At 36.3% G+C, this 24,012-nt stretch overlaps 4 protein-coding genes across 7 annotated transcripts in view; 2 read left to right on the forward strand and 2 right to left on the reverse strand.

Moving 5' to 3' along the window:
* LOC125227904 (rotatin-like) overlaps positions 1 to 7,447 on the reverse strand; it is a 68,925-nt gene extending 61,478 nt beyond the window's left edge. For both annotated transcript variants that reach the window (XM_048132306.1, XM_048132305.1), the window contains exons 1-7: positions 7,377 to 7,447; positions 7,111 to 7,298; positions 6,534 to 6,730; positions 5,743 to 5,847; positions 5,169 to 5,367; positions 3,788 to 3,925; positions 2,653 to 2,868 (exon numbers count right to left, since the gene is read on the reverse strand). In XM_048132306.1, the coding sequence (XP_047988263.1) occupies positions 2,653 to 2,868; positions 3,788 to 3,925; positions 5,169 to 5,367; positions 5,743 to 5,847; positions 6,534 to 6,730; positions 7,111 to 7,298; positions 7,377 to 7,419 (1,086 nt within the window). In that variant the 5' untranslated portion in view covers positions 7,420 to 7,447. The remainder of the gene's footprint in view (positions 1 to 2,652; positions 2,869 to 3,787; positions 3,926 to 5,168; positions 5,368 to 5,742; positions 5,848 to 6,533; positions 6,731 to 7,110; positions 7,299 to 7,376) is intronic.
* A 617-nt stretch (positions 7,448 to 8,064) lies between these two features.
* Positions 8,065 to 12,632, forward strand: LOC125228176 (tetratricopeptide repeat protein 37). The gene is made up of 2 exons (XM_048132636.1): positions 8,065 to 8,158; positions 8,462 to 12,632. Exon 2 carries the CDS (start codon positions 8,462 to 8,464, stop codon positions 12,272 to 12,274), a length of 3,813 nt encoding a protein of 1,270 aa, XP_047988593.1. The 5' UTR covers positions 8,065 to 8,158; the 3' UTR covers positions 12,275 to 12,632.
* Positions 12,632 to 15,520, reverse strand: LOC125228177 (tRNA (guanine-N(7)-)-methyltransferase). Its single transcript, XM_048132637.1, has 6 exons — positions 15,314 to 15,520; positions 15,127 to 15,236; positions 14,457 to 14,641; positions 13,925 to 14,038; positions 13,548 to 13,649; positions 12,632 to 12,802 (listed from the first exon to the last, which is right to left on the reverse strand). Exons 1-6 carry the CDS (start codon positions 15,385 to 15,387, stop codon positions 12,665 to 12,667), a joined length of 723 nt encoding a protein of 240 aa, XP_047988594.1. The 5' UTR covers positions 15,388 to 15,520; the 3' UTR covers positions 12,632 to 12,664.
* A 283-nt stretch (positions 15,521 to 15,803) lies between these two features.
* LOC125227730 (kinase D-interacting substrate of 220 kDa B) overlaps positions 15,804 to 24,012 on the forward strand; it is an 89,659-nt gene continuing 81,450 nt past the window's right edge. The window contains exon 1 of one of the 3 annotated variants that reach the window (XM_048132035.1): positions 15,804 to 15,924. The gene's annotated coding sequence lies outside the window, so the exon portion shown is untranslated. Of the gene's footprint in view, positions 15,925 to 17,950; positions 18,054 to 24,012 lie in introns of those variants that run through there. The other 2 variants (XM_048132036.1, XM_048132037.1) reach the window with 2 other exon arrangements.

The raw sequence follows: 24,012 nt of genomic DNA on the forward strand, positions 1-24,012 counted from the left end.
TCCTTCTTCCTTCCATCCCCAAGAAGACGGACTTGGCAAATTTTGGTGTGGCACCAACGCCTGACTCCAAACAAGAACGCCCTGAGTCCCATTTCTCAAAACTGAAAGTTACAAGTTACAAGCGGAAGTCTCTTTGCAACTTGTCATATTAGACATTGACAACCAGTTGAAAATTGTAACTTGTAGCTTCGAGAAATGGGCCCCTGGTACACTGTGCGCAGTATATGCTGATGCAAGGCAGCCTCTGAAGGAGGTATGTTCTCCAATTGTCGATCTTTTCTGGTACCTAAAGTGGTAGGTACTTCGACCACTCATTCACCGTTACGCAACGACTTGGTCTGAAACAATATGTGCATTATCATTTTAGATTCTACAACTATCAAATTACAACTTTTTGGTGGATCACGTAACCTTCAGTATTACCCACTTACGTTACGTATCATACAAAATTATTACAAACTTTAGTAGAATCTGATTTGCCTCTGATATTGCTCCATCTTGTAATAGTTTGACACCTTGGGTGGCCTGGCTAAGCTTCAAAGCCAAAAGAAAACGTTTCTAGATTAGACATAGTATGGGATAGGTATAGGTACGATAAACGTAGCTTGAAACGATCAACAAGGCCTGTATATACGCTTGTTTGATACCTACAAATAAATATTTCATTCATTCATTCATTCATTCAAGGGAGAAACATGGCCACCCAAGGCTTCAAACTATTACGAGATGGAGCAATATCATAGATAGGCTAATCAGATTCTACTAAAGTTTGTAATTATTTTGTATGATAGGTAAGTGTGTAATAGTGAAGGTGATCCACCAAAATGTTGTAATTTGATAGTTGCAGAATTTGTTTAAATAAAATGACAATGCACATATTGTTTCAGATCAAGGGTCCTTACGCAGCAGTGAATGAGTGCCGGAAGAACCTCTTTACTAGAAAAGATCGACACTTGGAGAACATACCTCCTTCCGAGGCTGCCTTACTTCATCATATACTGCCATTTGTCTAAGACTGGGGCTAAAGACATGTTAACCACACCCTTGCTGCCGACGCATTAGGACACCACGGACTCCACTGCCAGTCTAGTGCTGGCCGAATTTTGTGACACGCTGCACTTAACGATTTAATCCGCAAGGCTCTCGGCACAGCGAACATACCGACAACCCTCGAACCTGTCGGCTTGTCAGCAGCAGACGGAAAGCGGCCTGATGGTTGCTCGCTTTTGCCTTGGTTTCTGGGACGACCCTTGGCGCGTGACCTGTGTGGATACCTTGGCTCCGTCCAACGTCTAACGTTCGGCCCAGAAACCAGGGACTGCTGCTGCAAAACGCCCAGTTTAAACGCGCAAAAATGCATTTTTAAGAAACAACTACATATTTGCGGCAATTGCATTTGAAACATTTGGACCATGGTCATCAGACACCAAGCAGTTCGTGAAGGAAGTTTCCACCAAACTTGTCTGGGTGTTTGGTGACATACGCATATAGGCTTTTACATCATATTTTTTATTTAAAGAAAAAGCATACAGTTGACATTTTTGTTGACTTGAATTTGCAAATCATAGATGAATATTTTTTTTTATTTATTTACCATTAAATTATAATTGTAGTACCAAAAATAAATTCTTTGTTATTAATTTACTCGAAAACTATATCAAACATGACCTAATAGCTAAACCGGGTCTAATAGAGTTTTTAAAATAGAGGTATTTTAGAATTACGCTCGCGGCGTCCCGACGCCGCGCGTCTTGAAGTAATTTTTTTGTGGAACTTAACGTTTGTGAAGGTGGATAAAAGTTATATTTTTTATAATCTATATTAAATAGGCTTTCATATAATATTTTTTATTTATAGAAAAAGCAAACAGTTTGTTATTTATGATGACTTGAATTTGTAAATCATGGATGAAAATTTCAATTTTTTTTTTTTAATTTTACTTACCATTAAATTATAATTTTAGTACCAAAAATGAATTCTACGTTATTGATTTACTCGAAAACGATATCAAACATGACCTAATAGCTAAACGGGGTCTAATAGAGTTTCTAAAATAAAGGCATTTTAAAATTACGCTCGCGGCGTCCCGACGCCGCGCGTCTTAAAGTAATTTTTTTGTGGAACTTATCGTTAGTAAAGGTGGATAAAAGTTATATATTTTATAATCTATATTAAATAGGCTATCATGTCATATTTTTTATTTATAGAAAAAGCAAACAGTTCGTCATTTATGATGACCTGAATTTGTAAATCATGGATGAAAATTTCAATTTTTTAATTATTTTTTATTTTATTTACCTTTAAAATATAATTTTAGTACTAACCTGTCATATTTCACTCATACAAGTATAGTACGCGTTCACCTATACGAGCTTAGACTGTGTGCTAGGAACGCGCCTCTTTCATATATTTGATCGCCAGTGACCTAGGTGTGCCCAAACATCAGAATGGTTGTAGTTAGGTGTACCTATTTCCAAAATTTAATATGAGAGTAGTTAAGCTTTTTTTGCTGAAGATGGTCATGGTCCCTAATTACCACCGGCGACAGGAAGTTTTTGGTGAACCGTAAACAGTAAGGACTGCCAGCCATCTACGCCTTAATTGCTTTCTTTTAAATGTTTAAAATATTTGAAAAATCAGTTTAATTCTTACCACATCTAAAACTTCGCTCTTATCTTCCGCATCAACCAGTACAACGCTTCTAGCCATGATAGTAAACACGGTATGTGTAGTATCCAAAGCGTACAAGGGAGCTGGCCACTGTCTCAAAGCAGCCAGAGTATCATCCTGTAGCTCAGGGGAAATGTTGCCAGCTAGCTCCCGCAGTTCTGCGTTCATGCCGTCCTCTGTTTCTTTCGAGTCTGTGATCTGTGGAATTTTTAATAGGTACCTAGGTTAAGAGTGGGCAAAGGGGCTCAAGTGTTTAGTTTAACCTCTTTACCGCCGTAGTGATATATGAAACATAAAATATCCAGCTCATATCACCACTGTCTGAGAAATCGTCATTTCTTCTTGACAATTAATTGTTTGCCATATTATAAAAGGAATTAGACCGGCTCCGTGCCGACACCAAATGCGAAATGAGACAAAACTTCGTGTAAGTTCGTACCGGCAACATCACGAGCATTAATAGATGCTCGACGAAGAGTTCTAAGCAGTTAAAAGATTTTAAAAGCTCAGTTTCGCTTGTTTCGTAAGGTACGAAGTTGTACGAAACGTTTAAAAAGTAATCTACATAAAACACAGAGAACCTCCTACAGAGTAGCATTCTTGTACATTTTGTTCGCGATACGAGTTGCCAGGGGTAAAAATGTAAGCGCGCTGTGATTGGCCGTTTCAAGGACGGCGGGCAGTCGCGCCAGAAAGGGACTGTCCCTCTACTGACGCGTAATTTGTAAGTTGACCTATGCCGGCTCTGAATAAATTATAAATATGACTTTTATGTGGAATGTAATGACGTCTGTTTTTAAATTTGACTTCTTGTTACCTTTCCACACCATTTCACACTACAGGTGGACATCTTTACATCAAAATACCCTTTTTCAAGTTGAAAATTACGCGTGTTCGGGTTTTCATGGTCCATGATGGGCACGGCGAGCGCCCGCGCTTATATCAGTGTAGATAGTCGTCTTGTAATGGATGTTATAGGGGTTGTCTGTACGTGTATTTGTAACAATCAGCGCCACTTCTTCATGCACGTAATCTAATAAGTTGATTACCGTGTTAATTTTCATTCCATTGCTTGTAGATATATTTTATGGTACTGAAAAAATGTGAATATATTTACCTTGTATGCATCATTAACCAAATCAACAGAAGATAGTTCATAGATCCTCTTATTCAGAGCTCGGGTGATACTCAGCAGAACTAGTAAGGCTTCATTTGGACGACCACCCTGCCCGGTGTCTGCCATTGCCAGCAGGTTCTAGAAAGAGAAAATACATACAAACATTACGATACATGTGCGGAAAAGAGGAAGTTCTAAACGAATGGCGATAAAATAAAACATGAACGAAAGGAAATGTAAATGTAAATTTAAATCGACGTGAATTACATATTTTGTTCTTCGCACGTGTATTGTACGACGTTTTTCAGAACAGAATTGGAAGGTCAGATGGCAGTCGCTTTCGTAAAACTAGTGCCTACGCCAAATCTTGGTATTAGTTGTCACAGCGGACCCCAGGCTCCCATGAGCCGCGGCAAATGCCAGGATAACCTGAAGCCCTTTGAATTTTTGACCTGACAAGAAATGTACTACTTTGCAAACTAGAGAAACTATTTAGGTACAGTCAACAACATAGCTGTGAATACAAAGTGCTAAAAATATCTCTACAGAACTTTATTGTCTATACATTAAGGTATGTATACATATTTTTGCACTTTGTCTGTATTCACACCTGTGTTGTTGACTGTACTGAAAATATTATTAAGGGTGCTTTCAAAAAAAAACGTCAAAAAAAATGTAAAATTGATAGTTTTAGTCGGTGAAATACTACACTTTCCGTTATCCAATAGATTTATTTAATTTAAGTTTCAGTTAGAGCATCTTATTATCTTGATTTTTAAAAGACTGGATTTTTGAAAACTACTAAATTAATTATGAATATTTCTCTAATGCACGTTTAGAAAAACTCAGGTATAGAGCTGAATTAGTCGATCTTATTTGTAAAATTTGGACAATTTTGAATACTAAAACAGGTAAATTTATAATTCGTATATCCTGTACTACAATCTTCTCAGACTACATTTTTATTATAAGGTTTTGAAAAAGAGTAAACGAGGCTAAGACGAATTCAATTTTTTGAAGTTACCTAAAATTAAGTGACAATTTCTTTGAAAATCTACATCACATCGAAGTAATTTTTGTACTTAATTAATCTGCAACGTTTACTTAAATTGATGTTATGCCTTAGTGTTTATAAATTGCTATTGTTTATTTTTGTCAATTTTTTGAAAACAAGTCTTCACCAGTACAATTATTACCACTTTTGGACATTTTCTCATATTTTGTTAGACCAAGTAAAAAAGTCCAATAATGTGATATATATTTTAAACTAATAAACTACTCGCAAAGCCCTTTAATTTGACACCACACATGGTATGATCAAGCGCTCGGTTGCGATTTCACTGTTTTTCACACGAAAGCCCTCTTAATTCCATGGAAGTACCTGAACAATTGATGGTCGATTCAGAAATATTTCAGGCGGGAAATCCCTTAAGAACACATCACAGATGAAGCGACAGCAACGCCGCGTAGATTTTAGCAGTTTCAGTGCATCTTCTACTAGTATCACAGTTTTGGAATCTGATGATGTCAGTAATACCCATGGAAAAAGAAGTACCCGGATGCCATTATGGTCTTTGGACCTGAAACATTTAAAAATTATTTATGTTAATTTATTGTAAACTCGTACTCGTAAAAGTTTTGTGGTCATTCGTAAACCATGTATAATTAAATTATAGATCATTACAGTTTATTAGATTTGGTAGCAATGTAGCCTGGAAGCTCTACAAGCCAACAACTATAGGCTAGATGTCAACTATGTGCTAGGCGCGCACAAAGTAGAGAGGATCAATAGAATACACTCATGCCTCAAGATTGAAGGTTTTTTTTTGTATCATGACTGGATTTGTTAAAGCATGTTTTTAATTTCCTCATATTACTGAGGTGCAAAAGTCAGAATTATGGCAGTACTGGTAGCTTAGGTAGCTACCCAAGAAGAAAAAAAAAGATTAACATACACATTGACAGGGTCTTCATTGGATACGGAGCCATCTCTGGATGATTGGTAATCATTTCTCAAGCCTGTCAAATAGTCCTGGTTTGAATCCCTATCACTGTCAGAACTGGAATAAAAATGTTTAGTAGGTTAGTTATAAACACAGTATTTATAATAGGTTGACTAATAGGCTAGTTTCCTATACTTAAAATAAAATATTTTATGCAGTGCACGAAATAAGGCACCACATAATTAGAAGAAAAATATGGACAGTAGTTATGATTAAACCTATTTTAATAAGTCAAAGAGAAACATATAAAGTAAATGAATTGACCGTGATGTCACTCCTCAGTATTTCATAGTAATTCCATATTAGCAAAGTGTATATATAATTCATTATATGCTATATAATCCATTTCCATAGTTTTATTTCATTTCATTTCATTTCATTTCATTTCATTTATTCAGTCACATAATAAACTTACAGTAATATCACCAAGTCGTTTACATGCTAAATGTCAATTCTAATATACAAATGTCAAAAAATATTGTAAAACTAAACTATTTAAGTACACAGTATTGAAATCTAATAATTATAATGAGTAAATATCGCAGTAACCGAATCTTTGAATTAAAATATTGTAAAACATCTTTTTTACCCACGATGGCACAGAGAAGGTATATGTGTTTAGGGTGAGAGATTGTGCGTTTGTTTGTTTGTTTATAAGCTTGACTTGGATGTCTTTGCCTCCTTTTTTTGTTGATGCCAAGCCAATTTGTAGGTTTCCCTGATGTATTCTAAAAATTGCTTACCTAGTGACAGAAGGTATAGTTAAGCGAGGCACATCCAGATTGTTCCCCTCTTCCACTGTATTGAGGAACTGTATACTTTCGATCAGTTGTCTGTAGGTGTCGCAAGCATCTTGGTCAATTTTGTGCTTAAGGGCATCTAATTTAGATAGAAAACTCTTGACTCCATACTCCTTGACTATGTAATTACCCGCTTTTGTCTGTAAAAGAAGGATTGTGTTCAGTAAACATTCATTTCATAATTTCTAGAAGCCCATCATAAAATAAAAAAAAAAAGTTGGCAGTCATATTTGAATGAATCCATAAATATTATTTGTAAACAGGTTTTTTTTTATTAAACATAACAAAAGCATCTTAATTATTAATAAAATAAATTACTTAAATTTTAATTGACATAAGTTCTCGTAAAATTAGGTTTTTTTTTATAATTTGATCATTTATTTATAACAGGCCAGTTCACGATCCACACAAAACAATCCTCCTCACAGGCAAATCAGGGAAGCCAGGTAAACAGCTTAATCTGAATAGATCTACTGATGTAATTTTAAATGAAGTATGTAATTTGAACTAAAAGGCTTACCATTACTGTACCAAGTAGTAATTGTAGTGCTTCGCCTTGGAGCGTAGGTTTTTGAACATAGAACCATGCCAGCAAAGCATCCAAGAGTTCACGCGTACCAGACAACTCATCTTCAATCTCCCAGCCCAAACGCAGTTTAGCGGCCAATAACTGCAACGAGCGTTCACGTATCTCCCTTATAGGATGACCTAAAAAGAATAAGTAATATAGCAAAATATCAATGTATGTTCACTTAAACTAAACTGTGAGGTCGCAAGTTTACTTACCCAATTTTTTTATATAATTAGATAAATATTCAGTGGATGTCATTGTGAACTCTGACTATAGGGCGTAATTAATTATATTTATCAAAAAAATATTATAACTTCCAATAGAGAAGCTAATTTACTACATTGTTTACACATTTTTTGAAAATGTAACGAAATGTCTATATTGTCTTGACAGCTGTCATGTTTATTAATGTACGACTGTAGTGGTATCGAACCGAACCGACTCAATAATCTGCGTTTAATAATTGAAATAATGTGTAGACTGAACGTGTTTAAATGTGTCTTAAATGTGTTTCGCCGTTGGGTTGCCAGCTACAGAACTTTCCACGTTTTCTGAGATTTTCCCGGTTGCGTAGTGACTTGATATTAATTTTACTCTTAACATTTTACTTAATAGTATACTACAAATATGTTTACAACCTTAATAATAAAACCAAACTACTTTAATTAAAAAGACGTACACTAAAGAACATCTCCTAAGAATCCTAAGTGCTACTCCTCGAGCCCTTAAAAAGGCAAATCAGTCAAATCAATGGCAAATAAAAAATTTTGTGAAAATAATTCAAAGTAGTTGGACTTATCTATAATAATATATATTTATTTACTTTTTTTTTTTATAGTCCTGGGTTTTCTTATTTCGCCTAAAGGCAACACTGAAATTGGAGTATGACATTTACAGGTGACAGTTACATGACTGGATGGTTGGTTGAGGTTGACATTATCTTGTGATTCTTGTGGCTGAAATGAGTATTTCATAAGTTTCAAGATTTACTTTTGCGGTAGGTTAATGTTAAATTACATATACTGAATAAATACAATTAGTTAGTAAATTATAATCTCGTAGATTATTATGATGTTAAGTGAATAAAAAGTTAAAAATAATATTTGCTTCAAAAACACTTTACAAGCTGTCGGTGTCGGCTTAGTGCCTAATAAAACTCGATGATAAATGATAATATTTGGCGTTTTCAATATTGTTTACAGATAGTTTAAGATTGTTGTATTTCCGCGTTTTTTTGTTATAATTAGCTCGATATGTATTATGTGTCAGATAACTAAATCGCAATATTTGTAAATTACAGATGGCTGACATAAAAGCATTGTTGAAAGAAGCAAGGAAACTAATAGATGATAACAATTACAAAGAGGCACAAGAATGTTGCAAAAATATTCTGAGAAAGGATAAACAAAACTATATAGCTCTAGTGCTCCTTGGAAAGTCACTACAAGATGCTGATCAAGCACCCCTGGCATATCAGAAGGCTATAGCAAGCAAACCAGACCATCCATTAGCGTGGCATGGCCTTGCCAACTATTATGAACGAAAAGATGATGAATCTTCAAAGACAAAATTAATTACTGTCTATGATGAAATATTAAAATTGAAAATTGAAGAGGATAAGGCTTTAGAAATAATCACAAAGCTTGGGCAACTCGGCTGCCATCAAAAAAGCAATGAAGCGATCACCACACTTCTCCACTACAAAGATAAAGTTACTGAGGCAAAATTATTAACTGCAGTAGAAAATAAAGTATTAGAATTACTTAAGAGTGGCATTTCTTGTAAAGAAGATGATATACAGTCAATTTTAAAGCTATTAGACCAGCTTTACATTAAGGATCCAAGCAGTTCTTTGGAGCTGATTTATGCCAAAGTGATTCTACAAAAAAGTAACTATGCACAAGCAGTTGATGAAATTATACACCTTCAGTTCTTTTCACAGAATGTTGTATTACGAGAATTTCTTTGCAAACACATATGCAACAGATATGTTAAAGATAACTCATTTAATAACATACCAATAGAGAACCTTGTAGACAAAATAATAGATGGAATTGAAAACTCCAAGTACCCGGGCTTGCTAAAATGTATGATTTATTTTGACAAATCAGATTATTTGGAAGCTTATAAGCAGTGTGTCCCCTTGGTTAACTACCACCAAGCAGATGTTACAGAAGCAACATTTATAATAAAGTGTGCTATTATGCTAAAAAAATGGCCAGTTGTACAAAAGTTAGCTACAAATTTCCTTCCTAAAGCCAAAGAACCAAGTTTTGTTTTGAATTTAAAAAGATTCCTGTTTATATCCCTTGCCAAACAAAGAAAATGGAAACAGGCCATATCTGCAGCATCTGAAATACCCCTTGATAAATTAAGTATTAATGAGCAAGCTATTCTTGCAGAATGTTACATTGAAAGTAATGAAAACGCTGAACACATAATGGAACACCTTCATTCAAGTGAATATTACCTTCAACTACAAGCTTTAAGTTTACTGAAACAGGAAAAATACACTGAAACTGTGACACTCCTTCAAGACATTCATGATGAAGCTTTGTGTTTGTTCTACTTAGGCAAAGCACTCTGGAAACTTAAGGACTATGAAAAGAGCCAAATCAATTTACTGAAGGCAGCAAAACTTAACCCATATCATCCAGAAACTTTTCTGTATTTAGGTCATTTCTATCATGATTACAAGAAAGATTTAGAGAAATCAAGAAAATGTTATGAGAAAGCACACAATTTGGACAATACCAATCCCAAAATAATTAAAAAACTAAGTGAAGTTTACACAAAATTGGAACTAAGAGAAACTGACTTTGAACTCCTGACTGCTGCAGAAAAGAACATACAGGAGTCCTGGTTGAACTTCAGATTAGGACTACACTATATGAGTAAAAGATTGTGGGAAAATGCTGTTGTACAATTCAGGAATGTTATTAAGAGTGACCAAAGCAACATTACTGCTTTTGAATGTTTAGCTGATGCATATTATTCTCGGGGCTCATACACATCAGCATTAAGAGCATATAATAAAGTAATGACAGCCAATCCAAGCCGAAGTGCACACTGTCTGACAAAAATAGGAAACATACATTCTCTCTTGACCCAGTACGAAGAAGCAATTGCTACATATGAGAAAGTTTTGAAGATTGATGCTGACTCTATGCTAGCTTTAAAAGGAATAGCAGAAACATGGATGAGAATTGCCAAGAAAAAGGTAACAGCTAAAGTATATGGCAGTGCTAGAGATTGTGCTCAACAAGCCATAAATTACCTTATCAAAGCATTACAGAAACAAAAACAATTTATCTGTCTCTGGAAACTTTTAGCAGATACTTTGATATTTGTCACAACTTTGCCAGATAAATATGCCTATGTGTATATGACAGATTTACTTGTGCAAGCTGATGATAATATCCAGACATATCAAAAATTAGACATCTTCCCAAAAGCAATTGCATGTTACTCTCTTGTTGCTAAAAAGAATCAACAGTCTGCTTCTTATGAATTGGCATCAACTTACTTTGCTTTCTATCAAGAATCTCGAAAATTGGTTAACTGCCACATTGCTTTTAAATTGACACTTCAATGTATAAAGGAAAAGCCATCCCATTGGAGGAATTGGAATTTGTTGGGGAAAATTTGTCTGTTCATAAAGAAATATGATATTGCACAGCATTGTTTTATCAAAGCTTTACTTGTAACTCGCAAATGGTCTGTTGCTAAAATTTGGTGTAATCTGGGGACCTTGTACTTAAAGCTGAATTATCACAAATTAGCTAACTACTGCTTTTGGCGTGGTCAGTCCACTCTGCCTTCTTATCCTTTGAGTTGGATTGGACAAGCACTGATCGCAGAAGTCATTAGGGAAGAGGAAGCAATGGACCTTTTCAGACATGCTTCTCGACTTGGATACCACCCTGAAAGTGCACTTGGCTATGCTGACTGGGTGTGCCGCACATTAAAAAAGAGTAGCAACTACAAAGAAAATTCAGAACTAAAGTATGTTATAGAAGGTCTCCACGCAATACCTTATGCTATAGATCTTGTTGAGTGGTACTCTACTTTTGAATCTAAAAATGCATGTGCCTGCACCATTCTGGGAATCCTCCAAGAACGCTTCGGACTTATCAGGGCAGCATTTAAGTCATATGAGAAAGCATTGCAGTATGCAGATGATGAAAATAGAAATATTACCTTCCTGAATATGGGAAGAATATTGATGAGAATGGAGAGATATGATGAAGCAGTAAAAGTATATAAAGCAATAACCGAAGCCAGCCTGGACTCAACATGTGGCTTAGCTCTTGCACTCTACAAGAAGGGTCTTTATGAAGAATCATATGCGGCCTATGATGCTGCTCTGCACTGGTTGAGCAATGAAGATGATGACAAAGCAGATATTCTAGTTGCCATGGCTGGCATTGTCTATATGTTCAAAGGAGCAGATGATGCAAAAACTTTACTTTTCCACAGCATTCAAATATCACAAAAGAAGCCCACTCCATACAGCTTATTTGCAATTTGTTCATTAGGGCTTATACATTCTGATCAAAGTCTATCTAAGCTTGCTGTAGGTGAGATGCAGAAATATGAAATGGATAGTAACTTTGGATTTGATATTGGTTTTCTGAAATCATATGTTCTCTTATGTGACGAAAATATTGATGGAGCTATAAAATTGCTTAGCGATTCTCTTCATGATCATCCAAGCAACGCTTTATTGTGGTTCTGCATGGCCCAATATTGTCTTAGAGAAACCAATAAGAGAGCTAAGGTGGCGAGTAGTTGTGCTCAAAGAGCCTTGTGTATAGCCCATTATGGAGAATGTAAATGTAATCCAGCTGAAATCATATCCACTGCCAGCATTGCTGAGCATTTTGCAGGCAACCAAGCCAAGGCCTTGTTGTTGGCTAAAGAGGGCTTACATATGTATCCGAATCAGTCAGAAATCTGGGCTGCTCTCTTATTTTCTCTCTTGCCTCACAAAAAATGGGCAGAAAGGAAGGACTGGTTATTGACTGCTGCTGGGCATATGCGGCGACATTTAGAAATCTCGCGCTCTCTAAGTAGATGGGTTAATCTAGTAGAGAAAAAACTAACCAGATGAACAATTACGCTCTGACGACAGAGACAAAAAATCTCGCCGTGCAACTGTTGCATCCGTGTGCGCAGGCCCTTAAGAAAGATACCTTTGTTTTTTGCAACATGAACTTGCAATTTTGTGCTTCTAAACTAAACATAACTATAGATAGAACTACCAGTTTTTTTTTAATATATAAGAAAGAAACTTAAGTGCCTATATATTTCATGTACTTGAGATGTTATGAATTTTATAAAATGATTTTGTCGTCATGATACAAATATTAACTGCATTTATTAAAACTGAGTAGCTTAAGTGTGGTCTGCATGTAGAGTTAATTTTTTAATAATGTTTTTATTATATTTAAATATAAAATGCTATGAGTTCAGTACAAAATACTGTTTTATTTAATAAAATTTAGTTAGAATCTTTGAGTTTGGCTGTGCCATCCGAAATTCTTCTATATACTGCAAGAAATTTTTCTCCATTGTTTCTTGTCACCTTTTGACCTTCTTCAGTGCTTTCATAGAGCTTTTCCACTATTGGATCAGATTTCTGAAAAAACATTATTTGTGTTTTAGTGGACATAATAGAAATATGGAATCAGAGTTAAAAATAATTGGGTTGGTAAGAACATTGCTTAGCGATCTGAACAATGCGTAATCCGTAGGTGCCAAGTCTGGAGAGTACGGTGGATGAGGTATCACTTTCCAACCTAGCTCCAATAGCTTTAGCCGAGTCACTTTTGCAATGTGTAGGCGAGCATTGTCGTGTAAGAAAAAAACTTTAGCATGCTGTGGACGATTCTGACAGATTTTTTGGTTTAAATTTTCAAGCTGATTACAGTATACTGATGCGGTAACAGTCATTCCACTTGGTAGGAGTTCCCAGTGAATAATACCATGAATATCCCACCAAACGGACAGCATAACTTTTTTCGGGTGAGGCTCTGTTTTTGGTGCCTCTATTCCTTTTTCGTTTGGAGCTAGCCACTGACGTTTGCGTGTGTGATTTATATATAAGACCTATTTTTCATCTCCAGTGATAAGATGGTCCAACCAGTTGAATGTGCGGCGAAAAGACAGAAGTTGTATGCAGATATCGGCACGGCGGTTTAGTTGATGTCTATCAAGTTAGCTGGTATACATTTTTGATTTATCTTTACACACTACATATCAGACCCTCTAGCACAACTTGCCTTGTCGCGCGCGAGTCCATACTTGAAGTCGCGCTTGATGTATGGACTCGCGCGCGACAAGGCAAGTTGTGCTAAAGGGTCAGGCATGGATGAAGTACTCACCAATTCTTCATCTGATATCTTCTCAAATAAAGGATGATCTTCAAAATGAGTAACCATCCAGTCATGCAAATCTTTTACATCTGTGATAGTATACACAATAGCCTGTAAAAAAACACAAGATTTTATTTCATACGCCTATTTTTTGATTATCACAATCATATTGCAATACATTTGACAGAAAATCTGGTGTTGTTCCATGACACTAAATATTTAAATTTTAACCCCCTTATTCATAAACATACTCTAAAATTATCAAGCCGATAAAGTTTGTTTGACCTTTTCTATTACACCAATATGTCCGAAAGGGACAAACAAACTTTATTGGCTTGATAACTTCTTTGAGTACCTTTATGAATAGGGGGGTAAGTAATCCTTACTTGGTCTGCTAAAATATAAGCATACTCTGATAGCAGCCATTTGTTAATTATTCTCCATTTATGTTTTGCCTTCTTGAAATGGGGATCTGGATATAAGAAGAACATCTTTTTAAGCTGAAACAATAATAATGATTATTATTTATTAGAAAAAACATGTTTACATGACATTACAGTAAAACCAATGAAACCAGGGGTGGCTCACTCCGCATCTTCGCGCGGCGCAATAGAATTCAATGTCGTCTGCAAACTTAGGTCAAAGGAGTGAATAAAAATTCTGTGACGAAACTTAGGAGAAAATAAAGAGAACAATAAAAATAAAATTAAACAATTGATTTGGGCGATGACGTCACAGCGTGGCTCCGTTGCGTCGTTTGCCCCAGTGTGAGATTTGGCAGGTTGCCCCGGAACCGCAGAAAAACCGCACAAACAAACTGAAGTGCACGTAGTGACGCGATTGCAGCTGATAAATAGTTATTATATAGATCAATTAGCTGGAGATAAGGTGCATTACAATTTACTAATATTTCCATACCTGTCCCTTGTGAAAGAAATTAGGCAAATATTTCATTGCATTTGTTCTTAAAACTGCCACATTTTGATATTGGTTGGGATGTTGTATCCTTAGTGCTTTTATTCTATCATTGACATAATCTGACACCTTCACTCTTATTTCCAATCCTAGCATAAGGTTGTCAGGAAACATTGGAGATAAAGTCACTGTAAAGAAAAAGCTACCATGAATGTTCCATATGGGAATGTTGGGGATATTAGTAAGGGGGCAGATTTACAATAAGTTCATAGCTTGCAGCATATAGTTCAAAATTACAATCCAATCTTTATTGCATCATCCTGAGGTACCTATCAACTTTACTGAATGTACTAACCACAAAATTAAAATTTTGAAGAAATCCCTGACCGCGACATAGTGGACCGGTTTTCATGAAACATGGCTAAGAACACTCCCAACTAACTCAGCATTCAAACAAAAAAACTAAATCTAAATCGGTTCATCCGTTCGGGAGCTACGATGCTACAGACATACAGACACGTCAAACGTATAACACCCCGTCGCTTTTGCGTCGGAGATTAAAAATTAAACCTTGGTATTAAAAGGTCTAAAAGTTGCTGCTAGAAGGCAGATTAAATTCCTGGGTGTAATATGAGCACATAACAATTGACATAAATATAAAATATGTACATACCCAAAAGTCCTCCATATCCACAGCCAACATCTAAGAATTCAACCCTTTTGTCATTATTTTTGATTGATGGATACAATGAAGACCAGTCATAGTCATCGGGGTGAGCAGGGCTGAAACAACATTTTACTGTGCAATTAACATGATTTATTAACAGAGTGATTATCATAGTTGTGAACTTATGACTTACTACTCAAAACAGTGGTCGGCAATGGGGTTAGAATGTGCACGTTGCCTATAGTATTTCTTTTGAGGCAATGCCATTTCTTTTAAGATAACGTATGATGTGAATTAAATTTATAAATAGGCACAACGTTTAATACATACAATAATAACTTTCCTGAGAAGGAAACTCACATTTATTTCACATTGTTTACGTAGTCGGCTAGTGTGTGAAAATGTGACAATCTTCTTGTCAAAAATATCAAATTATCATTATGTGCGTTCGAATACTGCACGTTTTTACACAGAATACGAACCAAAAAAACAGAAATCAATATTATACATAACACTGAAGAGTTGTTATTGAATAATTATATTAATTCATTTAAAATTATCTAATCACAATAAAAATAATTTAAATTATAGCACATTTATGAATCAATTTCAGAATTTTTAAAGTATTTTTCAGATCTGGCAACTTTGGATTTTGACATTTCTGACACCCTATACTCGCTGAAGTGAGATTCCGATTTTTATTGAATTATGTATTTGTATAAAATATTTAGTGAGTTTAAAGGCGACATTGTTATAATGTAGCTATTTTTAAACTGTGAGTACCAGTTGTAGTTTCTACCTCAAGTAAGTGCATCATTTCATTCAAATTTCCTCATAATATAAGAACTATTTACAAAAAGAAATCGTACACATTTAATTGTATTACTATCTCTTGAATCATAATACAATACAATTTTCCGGGTTTTAATATGAATCTGTACTCGTGACTGCACTTAGCAGAATGCTACATAGACAGTAAAAGAATAACAATTTCCGTTAAAATATTTTTTTGGCATGGGTAGACAATTTTGAAATCTGCCCTAGAATGAAATTAATTGATAAAATCTACATTCGTTTTTTTGTAATATGTGTGTATAAAAGCTCTTGAACCACAGTCTTATTTCGTAACTTGTGTTTTAACTCTGAACTCAGTACTATCATGTCATAAGCATGTGAAGAAAAAAACAGAAAGAAATTAAGCTTAGCCTATTTATATATCAATCAATAAATTGAAATATGAATGAAAGAAGAATATTTTGCTGAAATAAACCCTTTTTTCTGCTGTAAATCTACTCTGTTTATCTGTTCTGTAACCAACCACAATTACTCATGAAATTTCTATATTCCTTTGTTCAGGAAATTATTTAGTCCTTTGTGTGTTACTCATCTTTAAGAGTACAATAGGTACATAGTTAAAAGTGTATGAGTGTGCAACAATAGTGTGAGATTCATGCTGTATTCAACTAGGATTTAAAATATAATAGTAAAATAATGTCTGTGACACACTTTGCTTATTACTAAAGGAAAATATATGCTACTTTAATGCCAAAACTGAATTTATTAATCTCAGAATTTAAACATTATCAGTCATGTCTGTTCCGATTGAAAGGTCAGGAAATAGGTTAAAATTATTATAGATACAGGTTTAGCTAATTCTGTACTGTGTAACAATAACACAGTGTGCAATTGTCATTTTGAGCATCATAATTTCATAGATCATTGACATTTAGGTATGAGAACACTTCTATACTTTTTGTTATACAAAATATGCTGTAACCTTTGAACTCTACATCACTTTAGTAAAAAAAAAACCTTAGTTTATTTTGAAATTGTATATTATTTAATACATAATTATTTAAAAAAACCAAACTTCTTGACCCTCTAACTGATTTGTATCTTATGGGTTTTGGTGAATTTAAGTATAATTACCATAATGTCCATAAGCATTGGGTAACCAATTCTTTGTTAAAAGTTAGACACACTTATTCAAAAAGCATAAAGACTTTGAGAGCACCAAGGCTATATAAGTATATATAGATTAGAATATTATGTTATGGGCCACTAAAACTATAGTAGATTATTAAAATAGTAAAATTAACATGTATTGTACTGGTAATTTATCGCAATTTAGTTATTTATTGCGACTGGTGTGATTAATGATTATATTAATAGTGGTTGCATATTTTGCACAGTATTCTGTTATCTTATTAAGGCTACTTGAACAGGTCACTTCATTAGATAATGATATAGGATTCCCCTTTGTTTGGTTTATCAGTTTTGTATGCTACTAAATTAATTGGCAGTTATATTTTGATGTAGGCAACAAAATAGAGACAGACTATTTATCGCGATAATTCGTCGTAGTCTATTGCGAGCTTTCGGTCTACCGATCATCGAATGACAGTTGGAGATATACGAATTACTAAGTTGGTGGTAGACCCTCTGGCAGCGAGTGTCGAGTGGTCGCGCAAGACGTTGTTTTGACGTCGCCGGGTGGCGACTGCCGGCGCGGCGCCCACGTGCGACCGCGGCGCTCTGTCTCCGCTCCGGCGCCGGCCGCGCCGCACGTGTCCGCGAACTCGCGATAACAAACCGCTTATCGAACATACTCGTAAACAGTGAGTGAACATGAAGAAACAAGACTCCCAATGTAGTTTGCCCAGAGGCAGAGTGAAAAATTCGCGAGTGCTGACAGACAGCATATCATCCGATGAGGGCCCGGAGACGGAGCGCCTACTCGCGTCCCAGCTTCCTCGGGCCGTGGTGGCCGCCGCCAGCGGGCGTCGGCAGTCCCTCACGGCTCCCCCGTCTCCGACCGATTCCCGCAAGAAAGTGGTCGCGCGCCACCACAACTATATAAACCATCTGCACCACCTCATCCACTGGAAAGACATTTGGAGTGGAGAGCATCATAGAGGTCATGAGGTACAGAGGTTAATGCACTTTCCAACTGTTCAATCGGCTCATGACAACACGCCTGGTGATTGTGCATGGTACTTACTTGACTTCCCTACGCTATGTTGTTTTTGTTGTCGTTTTTCGACTCGAATCGGTCATCGTACCTCTACCATTACCTGAAACGTGCTGTCTCATAGCTCGGTTGTTTTTTTCTCATGTTTATCTTATATAGTCATCACACTTAAACACGACAAGGAACCTCGCTGTTTTCTTTAACACGGCATGAGTAACTTTTCTGTTTGATTCTGGTTCGTGTTTACTCAACTGAGTGATTGTGTGGCCTTTACGTCCTTGGCTCTGTTCACGTTGATATATCAAAAAAGCGGGGTCAATCTTGATTACCATTAACAGTCTGACCTTGCGACACATATTTCATGCAATTCGATGGATTCAACTCTTGTAGGTATGGCTTCTATTTTGAGATTCCGATACAATGGATCGCTACAATGAAACCCTTCCGCCTTACTCATATTTATACGACACAGCACAACGCTGAATGCACATTGTTTTGTACTACTTATTTTACGTTATTTACATTTGCAATCAAGTTACACATGTTAATCAAGCGTGGATGGTAGAGTTATCTATACAATGTATTGTTACAATCTTTAATAGCCTTGAACATCGTTAAAGTAGTTTTAATGTTATTAATATTAAACTTTGACATTAAAAACTGTTTTTAAACACTGTTGATAGTTGTTACCAAAATTAATGGGTACAATGTTGCAAGTGTTGCAACAGTATCTGTAAATACACATAACAGCTATACGGCGTAGAGCTAATAAAATGTATTAAAGAAACGCTTTTGAACGTTTTGAATACTGTACTAACAACACATTCGTTCTGCTCCACGCCCATATATGTAGCTGTAAAACCGTAAACCTTTTATGGTCTTTGGAAAACTATAAACCGTAATAAATGCTGTTGATCGTGGCGTTCCGCTTCACGTCCGCAAACTGTGTCATACTACGCAGAATACGTCAGAACTACTGCTGATGTGCGTTTAATCAGTTATTTTTACGCACACTCATTATAGTTTCATTGTCGATATTAAAAAGTGTGATTCAACGCATCTATTAGGAGGCCACCATTGACCCGCGTACGACTAGAGAACAAATGCGCGCGGTTTAATCGTTTGCAGCTGCGTTGTAACGAATGTACAACGAGAGGCCGACAAATTACCAAGAATGAGGTGCGGGCACTCGGTTTAATTCAACCAATTCAAACCGGAGCCGCGGCGCGTGACACTTGAGCACTCCTGCATTTTATAGCATCAATAACGCTATTTGATTCCTTCATGACGACGCTGAGCCCGTTGCGATATGTATTCTTGACGCATAGTATGATTGCAATTGTTTTTTTGCCCTGTGAACACCTAAATTCATCGTGGGTGCGCTGCACCGCACCCATCCACATTCCACGACTCCCCCCTATGTCACGCTTTTTTGTATCTTTAACAGGGCTTTCTGCACGTAATATATGGATGACGCACATACTCTGTATTATACAGGTCTGTGGTATGGTGATCGTCGTCAAATTAACTTTGACACTTTCACAAAAGGTTAAGCAAGCTAGCTACAGATGTAGTGCAAAAAGATTTGCCTTCGTATTGTTAGTTACGGAAACGTACGAACGTGTCATGCTATTTCAGACAAGATGTACTGACATCGATTGAACTTGTGAACTAGCATGACAAATACGAACGTTTCCGGAAAAATCCGAAGGGAACCCTTTTCGCACTACATCTGTAGTGTAGGCTTTAGCCTGAGCCTGACTGATGTTTGTGTCTGTGATTTATGACATAAAGCGTGCAAAAGGTTCAATATTCCATCGTGTAGGCTTTCCTAATTATCTCCTAACTATTAGCTTTTGCCCGCGGCTTCGCTCGTGTTAGAAGGAGACAAAAAGTAGCCTATGTCACTCCATCCCTTCAGCACGGGAAGCATGGTCGCGCGATAGACGATGAAATAGCAGGCCGTCCCTATCGCACTATTTGTAAGTGCGATAGGGACGGCCTGATATTTTATGGTCTATCGCGCGACCATGCTTCCCGTGCAGGTATCTTCACTTAAAAAATCACGACAATTCGTCGCTCCGTTTTGCCGTGAAGGACGGACAAACAAACAGACACACACACTTTCCCATTTATAATATTAGTAAAGATTAGCTCGTCTATTCTAAAATAATAATTTATATACTATGCTAGTAAACTACTCTTATAATTAATTAATCTCGTCTACTTTGAGTATGCCGACAATTGTGAAAACAAAAGCTTTAATATAGAGCAAAGAGCTTAATACCAGCCTACGCGTCGCGTCACTCGCGTCGCCCCACTTATTAAAATTTCACTGGAGAAGCGTAAGGCCTCTTCAAGTATAAAATAAGCTGATAGTAGAAACTCATTTGTAACTTAACTGAAATATAAATATGAAATTCACTAATATACATTCAACGCAGGCAGTCACTACTCACTACTATCCCTCAGCCAGACAATTCGTCTTTTTCCCCTGTCTCGCCTGTGTCTGAGCGAAGTACGTATTAGGTATCAAGTATCAATTATTACGAAAGTTTTTCGTCACATTATGATCCAACCTACCTTAATGTCCAATCAATAGCATTATACATATTTTGTCTAATTGGGAAGCTGAAACTTTAGATCTCACTTAAAATTTTGCTTCTATCTTTATTTACTAAACTTTAGTGAATAATAACCTAACCACAAATTTAAAAATTGAAAAAAAACCCCGACATATTGGACCGATTTTCCTGAAACATGACTCAAACCACTTCCGACTAATTCAGCTTTCAAACAAAAAAACCTAAATCTAAATCGGTTCATCCCTTCGGGAGCTACGATGCCACAGACAGACACACATACAAACAGACAATACAACACTTTAAGTTCTCGCGCTTTGTACACATATTTAAAGTCACACACAGGTCGAACGCGATTAATTAACATTATTTTTACCTTTTTTTTTCCCAACGTTTCGGCCAGGTTGCACTGGCCGTGGTCGCGGAAGACTGACGTCCCAGCAATGTGTCACCGGAGATGTAAACAACACAAAACTACCCGATATTAATTTATATAAATGTTCGGGGTAGACAAATAAATATAATCTACCCGCTTTTAGTTATTGTTTATTTCCCACCGCACGACACACAGCACTCACAACATCCGCGCACTGGTCCGAAGATAGATCTTTTGGTTTGAACATTTGAATCACTGGTCCCCATGTTGGCGATAATCTATACCCGTCTTCCCTGTTAAAGTTTTTAGGATATTTTTTAATTTCGATCGCCTCCCTCACAATCCGGGGATAATAGTGTCGCTCGGTGGAAAGAACTTTGGGTTTGTGTAGCTCAATCCAGTGATTCGTTTCCGCAGTAAGCAAGTGCTCGGCGATTGCAGATTTGCGTATATGGCGATTTTTAACTGCCGCTATGTGTTAAAAAAAAGGTAAAAATAATGTTAATTAATCGCGTTCGACCTGTGTGTGACTTTAAACAGACAATACGTCAAATTTATAACACCCCGTCGTTTTTGCGTCGGGGGATAAAAATACAGACCATGTAGCTACTGAAAGTTGCTACTGCTAATAGTGCTAATACGTAAACGAGGACGTGCCTTATTCCTTCGGGTCTCAAAGAATTTGGGACAATTTGTACGTACCTTCGAGTAAAGCAAATGCTTATACGATTCTATTTCAATAGAGTAACGGTTCAAAAGTGGCTACACTTTGCTATCTACTCCTCTTCATACTGCAGTTTATTGGATACTTAATTAAACTATGAAATGCTTGAATTAATAGGCGCATTAAGATAAAATAATCGCCATATCGGCAAAATATCGTGCCATTAGTGTCATTAACTGCAAGCAAGTTGGCAAGCGTTACTATCTCGTTTTGTATTAGTCTGCGACGTATATAGCTTTAGTGTCGCGGTCTAATACAATCTGTTGATAATACAATCTGTTGTCTAACTGGAGACTGCAGGCAATTAAACGAGCTAAATTAGTTGTCTTCCCGCTCCTAACGTCTCAACTGAAGATGTGTTTCCCCAAGGAAATCTGCGTTTTACCTTTAAATACTTGTAGGCAATACTACTCAAGTTAAACGTTGTTTGAATCGTTGCTTGAATGACAAACGGATTTTATCCATCCACGGAAACATGAACGTAGTAAAGTTATGAAACTATGTCGAATAAACGTATCCAGTTCAATCCAGCGCTTAAATAAATTTGCACGTTTGATGGTAATTTGAATTGTGTCTCGCCTAACATCCGGCTCTATCGGTTCTTTGTCATTGTGTATAGGCTAGAATTATATCGCTCCGTTGCTCGTATATGTTCCATAACACGTATCAAAATGTTACTCATATCCCATTGTTTACTTTGACGATGTCTGATACCATTTTCTTGTGTCGAGGGTTCAACGTAGAGACTTATCGACACTTTACAAATCTGCCTGCAATGTGCAAGATATGAAAATAAAATGATGTGTTTCGCGGTAGGTCCTCTCCTGTCGAGTTTTAATTATGCTCATCGTTACACCATCTTAACTGTTTGCCAAAGACAGCTCATTGGCACGTTGTTACGTTGATATACTATTCGGATTGTCACTCAGACGGAACTCGAGCAATTCAAGCCTCGTAAATTATTGTAATGTAGTCATGACAGCTTGTTCAGAGCTTCTCAAGATCTTGTTGGTGTGTCATATTATATGACTCAGTATTCACACTGGACCTAAAGAGGATTTTGACCTCCGACACCAGTCTCTGTCTAAGAAGCTTATTTTGCACCATTTATCCTCAAGAATCGTCAATATTAGGAAGCGACAAATGGACCCGTCGGACGCTATAGAGTAGTACTGTATAATATGTACAGACAACAAAGTGCAAAACAATACACGCCTTGAAACACCTTATTTGAAGTATAGCTACACGTAAACGTAATCCACCCACAACGGATTTTAGAATGTATTTACCACTAGCACATCTATGCTATTTCGTTCCGCAAATAATCTAATCTCAAATCTCTATGTTACCTTACAATCCTTTAAAAGGGTCTGAGTCAATAATTCTAATATGTTTATGTAGGTATAATACTTTTATATTATTTTTTGTTGACGACGTTCTTATATTAGCACAAACCTCCCTAATGCCCGCCCCTAAAAGCTTTAGGGTACCGCTAGTAATAGCACGGTACTACTTAAGTACCTTTAGGTTATTTCATTTGAGTGTGTTTTGGTTCTTATATTTCACACAATCTAATGGGCTAATATAATTGGCATTGATGACGTATTCTTCGAAGTGAAAGATCAGTCCAGCACCTTATTGCAAAACTTAACAGGAAGATGGACTTAATTAGGTAAGGTGATCTTAATTAAAATTTTGAAAAAACCCCCGACCGCGACATAGTAGACCGATTTTCATGAAACATGGCTAAGAACACTCCCGACTAACTCAGCTTTCAGACAAAAAAAACTAAATCTAAATCGGTTAGTCCGTTCGGGAGCTACGATGCCACAGACAGACACACACACACAGACAGACAAACAGACAGACAGAAAGACAGGCACGTCAAACTTATATTATAACACACCGTCGTTTTTGCATCGGGGGTTAATAAAATAAGAGAGGGAAAGAACAATTTTAATTAAACTGAGTAAACAATCGAGACTAAATGCTAAGACGCGAAAGAGTTTACATACTACAATTCTACAAAGAAATCCTTTACGATAAGTGTAAAAAAAACAACAAGAAATTACCACTATACATATTTGCTGCAAACCGAAAATCGTTAATATCTTTTATCAGATTAATGATCTGATAGTCATCGCAAAAGACTTCCACACGCTTGCTTCTACGACGAACGAATCTAATATTACATTTCGTAAATCGCCACAATCGTGATATTCTCGTAGATATGGAAGTA

The sequence above is a fragment of the Leguminivora glycinivorella genome, chromosome 7, assembly GCF_023078275.1.
Source record: "Leguminivora glycinivorella isolate SPB_JAAS2020 chromosome 7, LegGlyc_1.1, whole genome shotgun sequence".
In the NCBI taxonomy this organism is placed as follows: Eukaryota; Metazoa; Arthropoda; class Insecta; order Lepidoptera; family Tortricidae; genus Leguminivora; species Leguminivora glycinivorella.

Coding starts and splice junctions, on each gene's coding strand:
- LOC125228176 (XM_048132636.1), top strand. CDS start 8,462: ATGGCTGACATAAAAGCATTGTTGAAAGAAGCAAGGAAACTAATAGAT.
- LOC125228177 (XM_048132637.1), bottom strand. CDS start 15,387: ATGGCATTGCCTCAAAAGAAATACTATAGGCAACGTGCACATTCTAAC. Junction 15,237..15,313: donor GCCGACCACTGTTTTGAGTA/GTAAGTCATAAG, acceptor ATGTTGTTTCAG/CCCTGCTCACCCCGATGACT. Junction 12,803..13,547: donor AGATATCAGATGAAGAATTG/GTGAGTACTTCA, acceptor ATGTTTTTTCAG/AAATCTGATCCAATAGTGGA.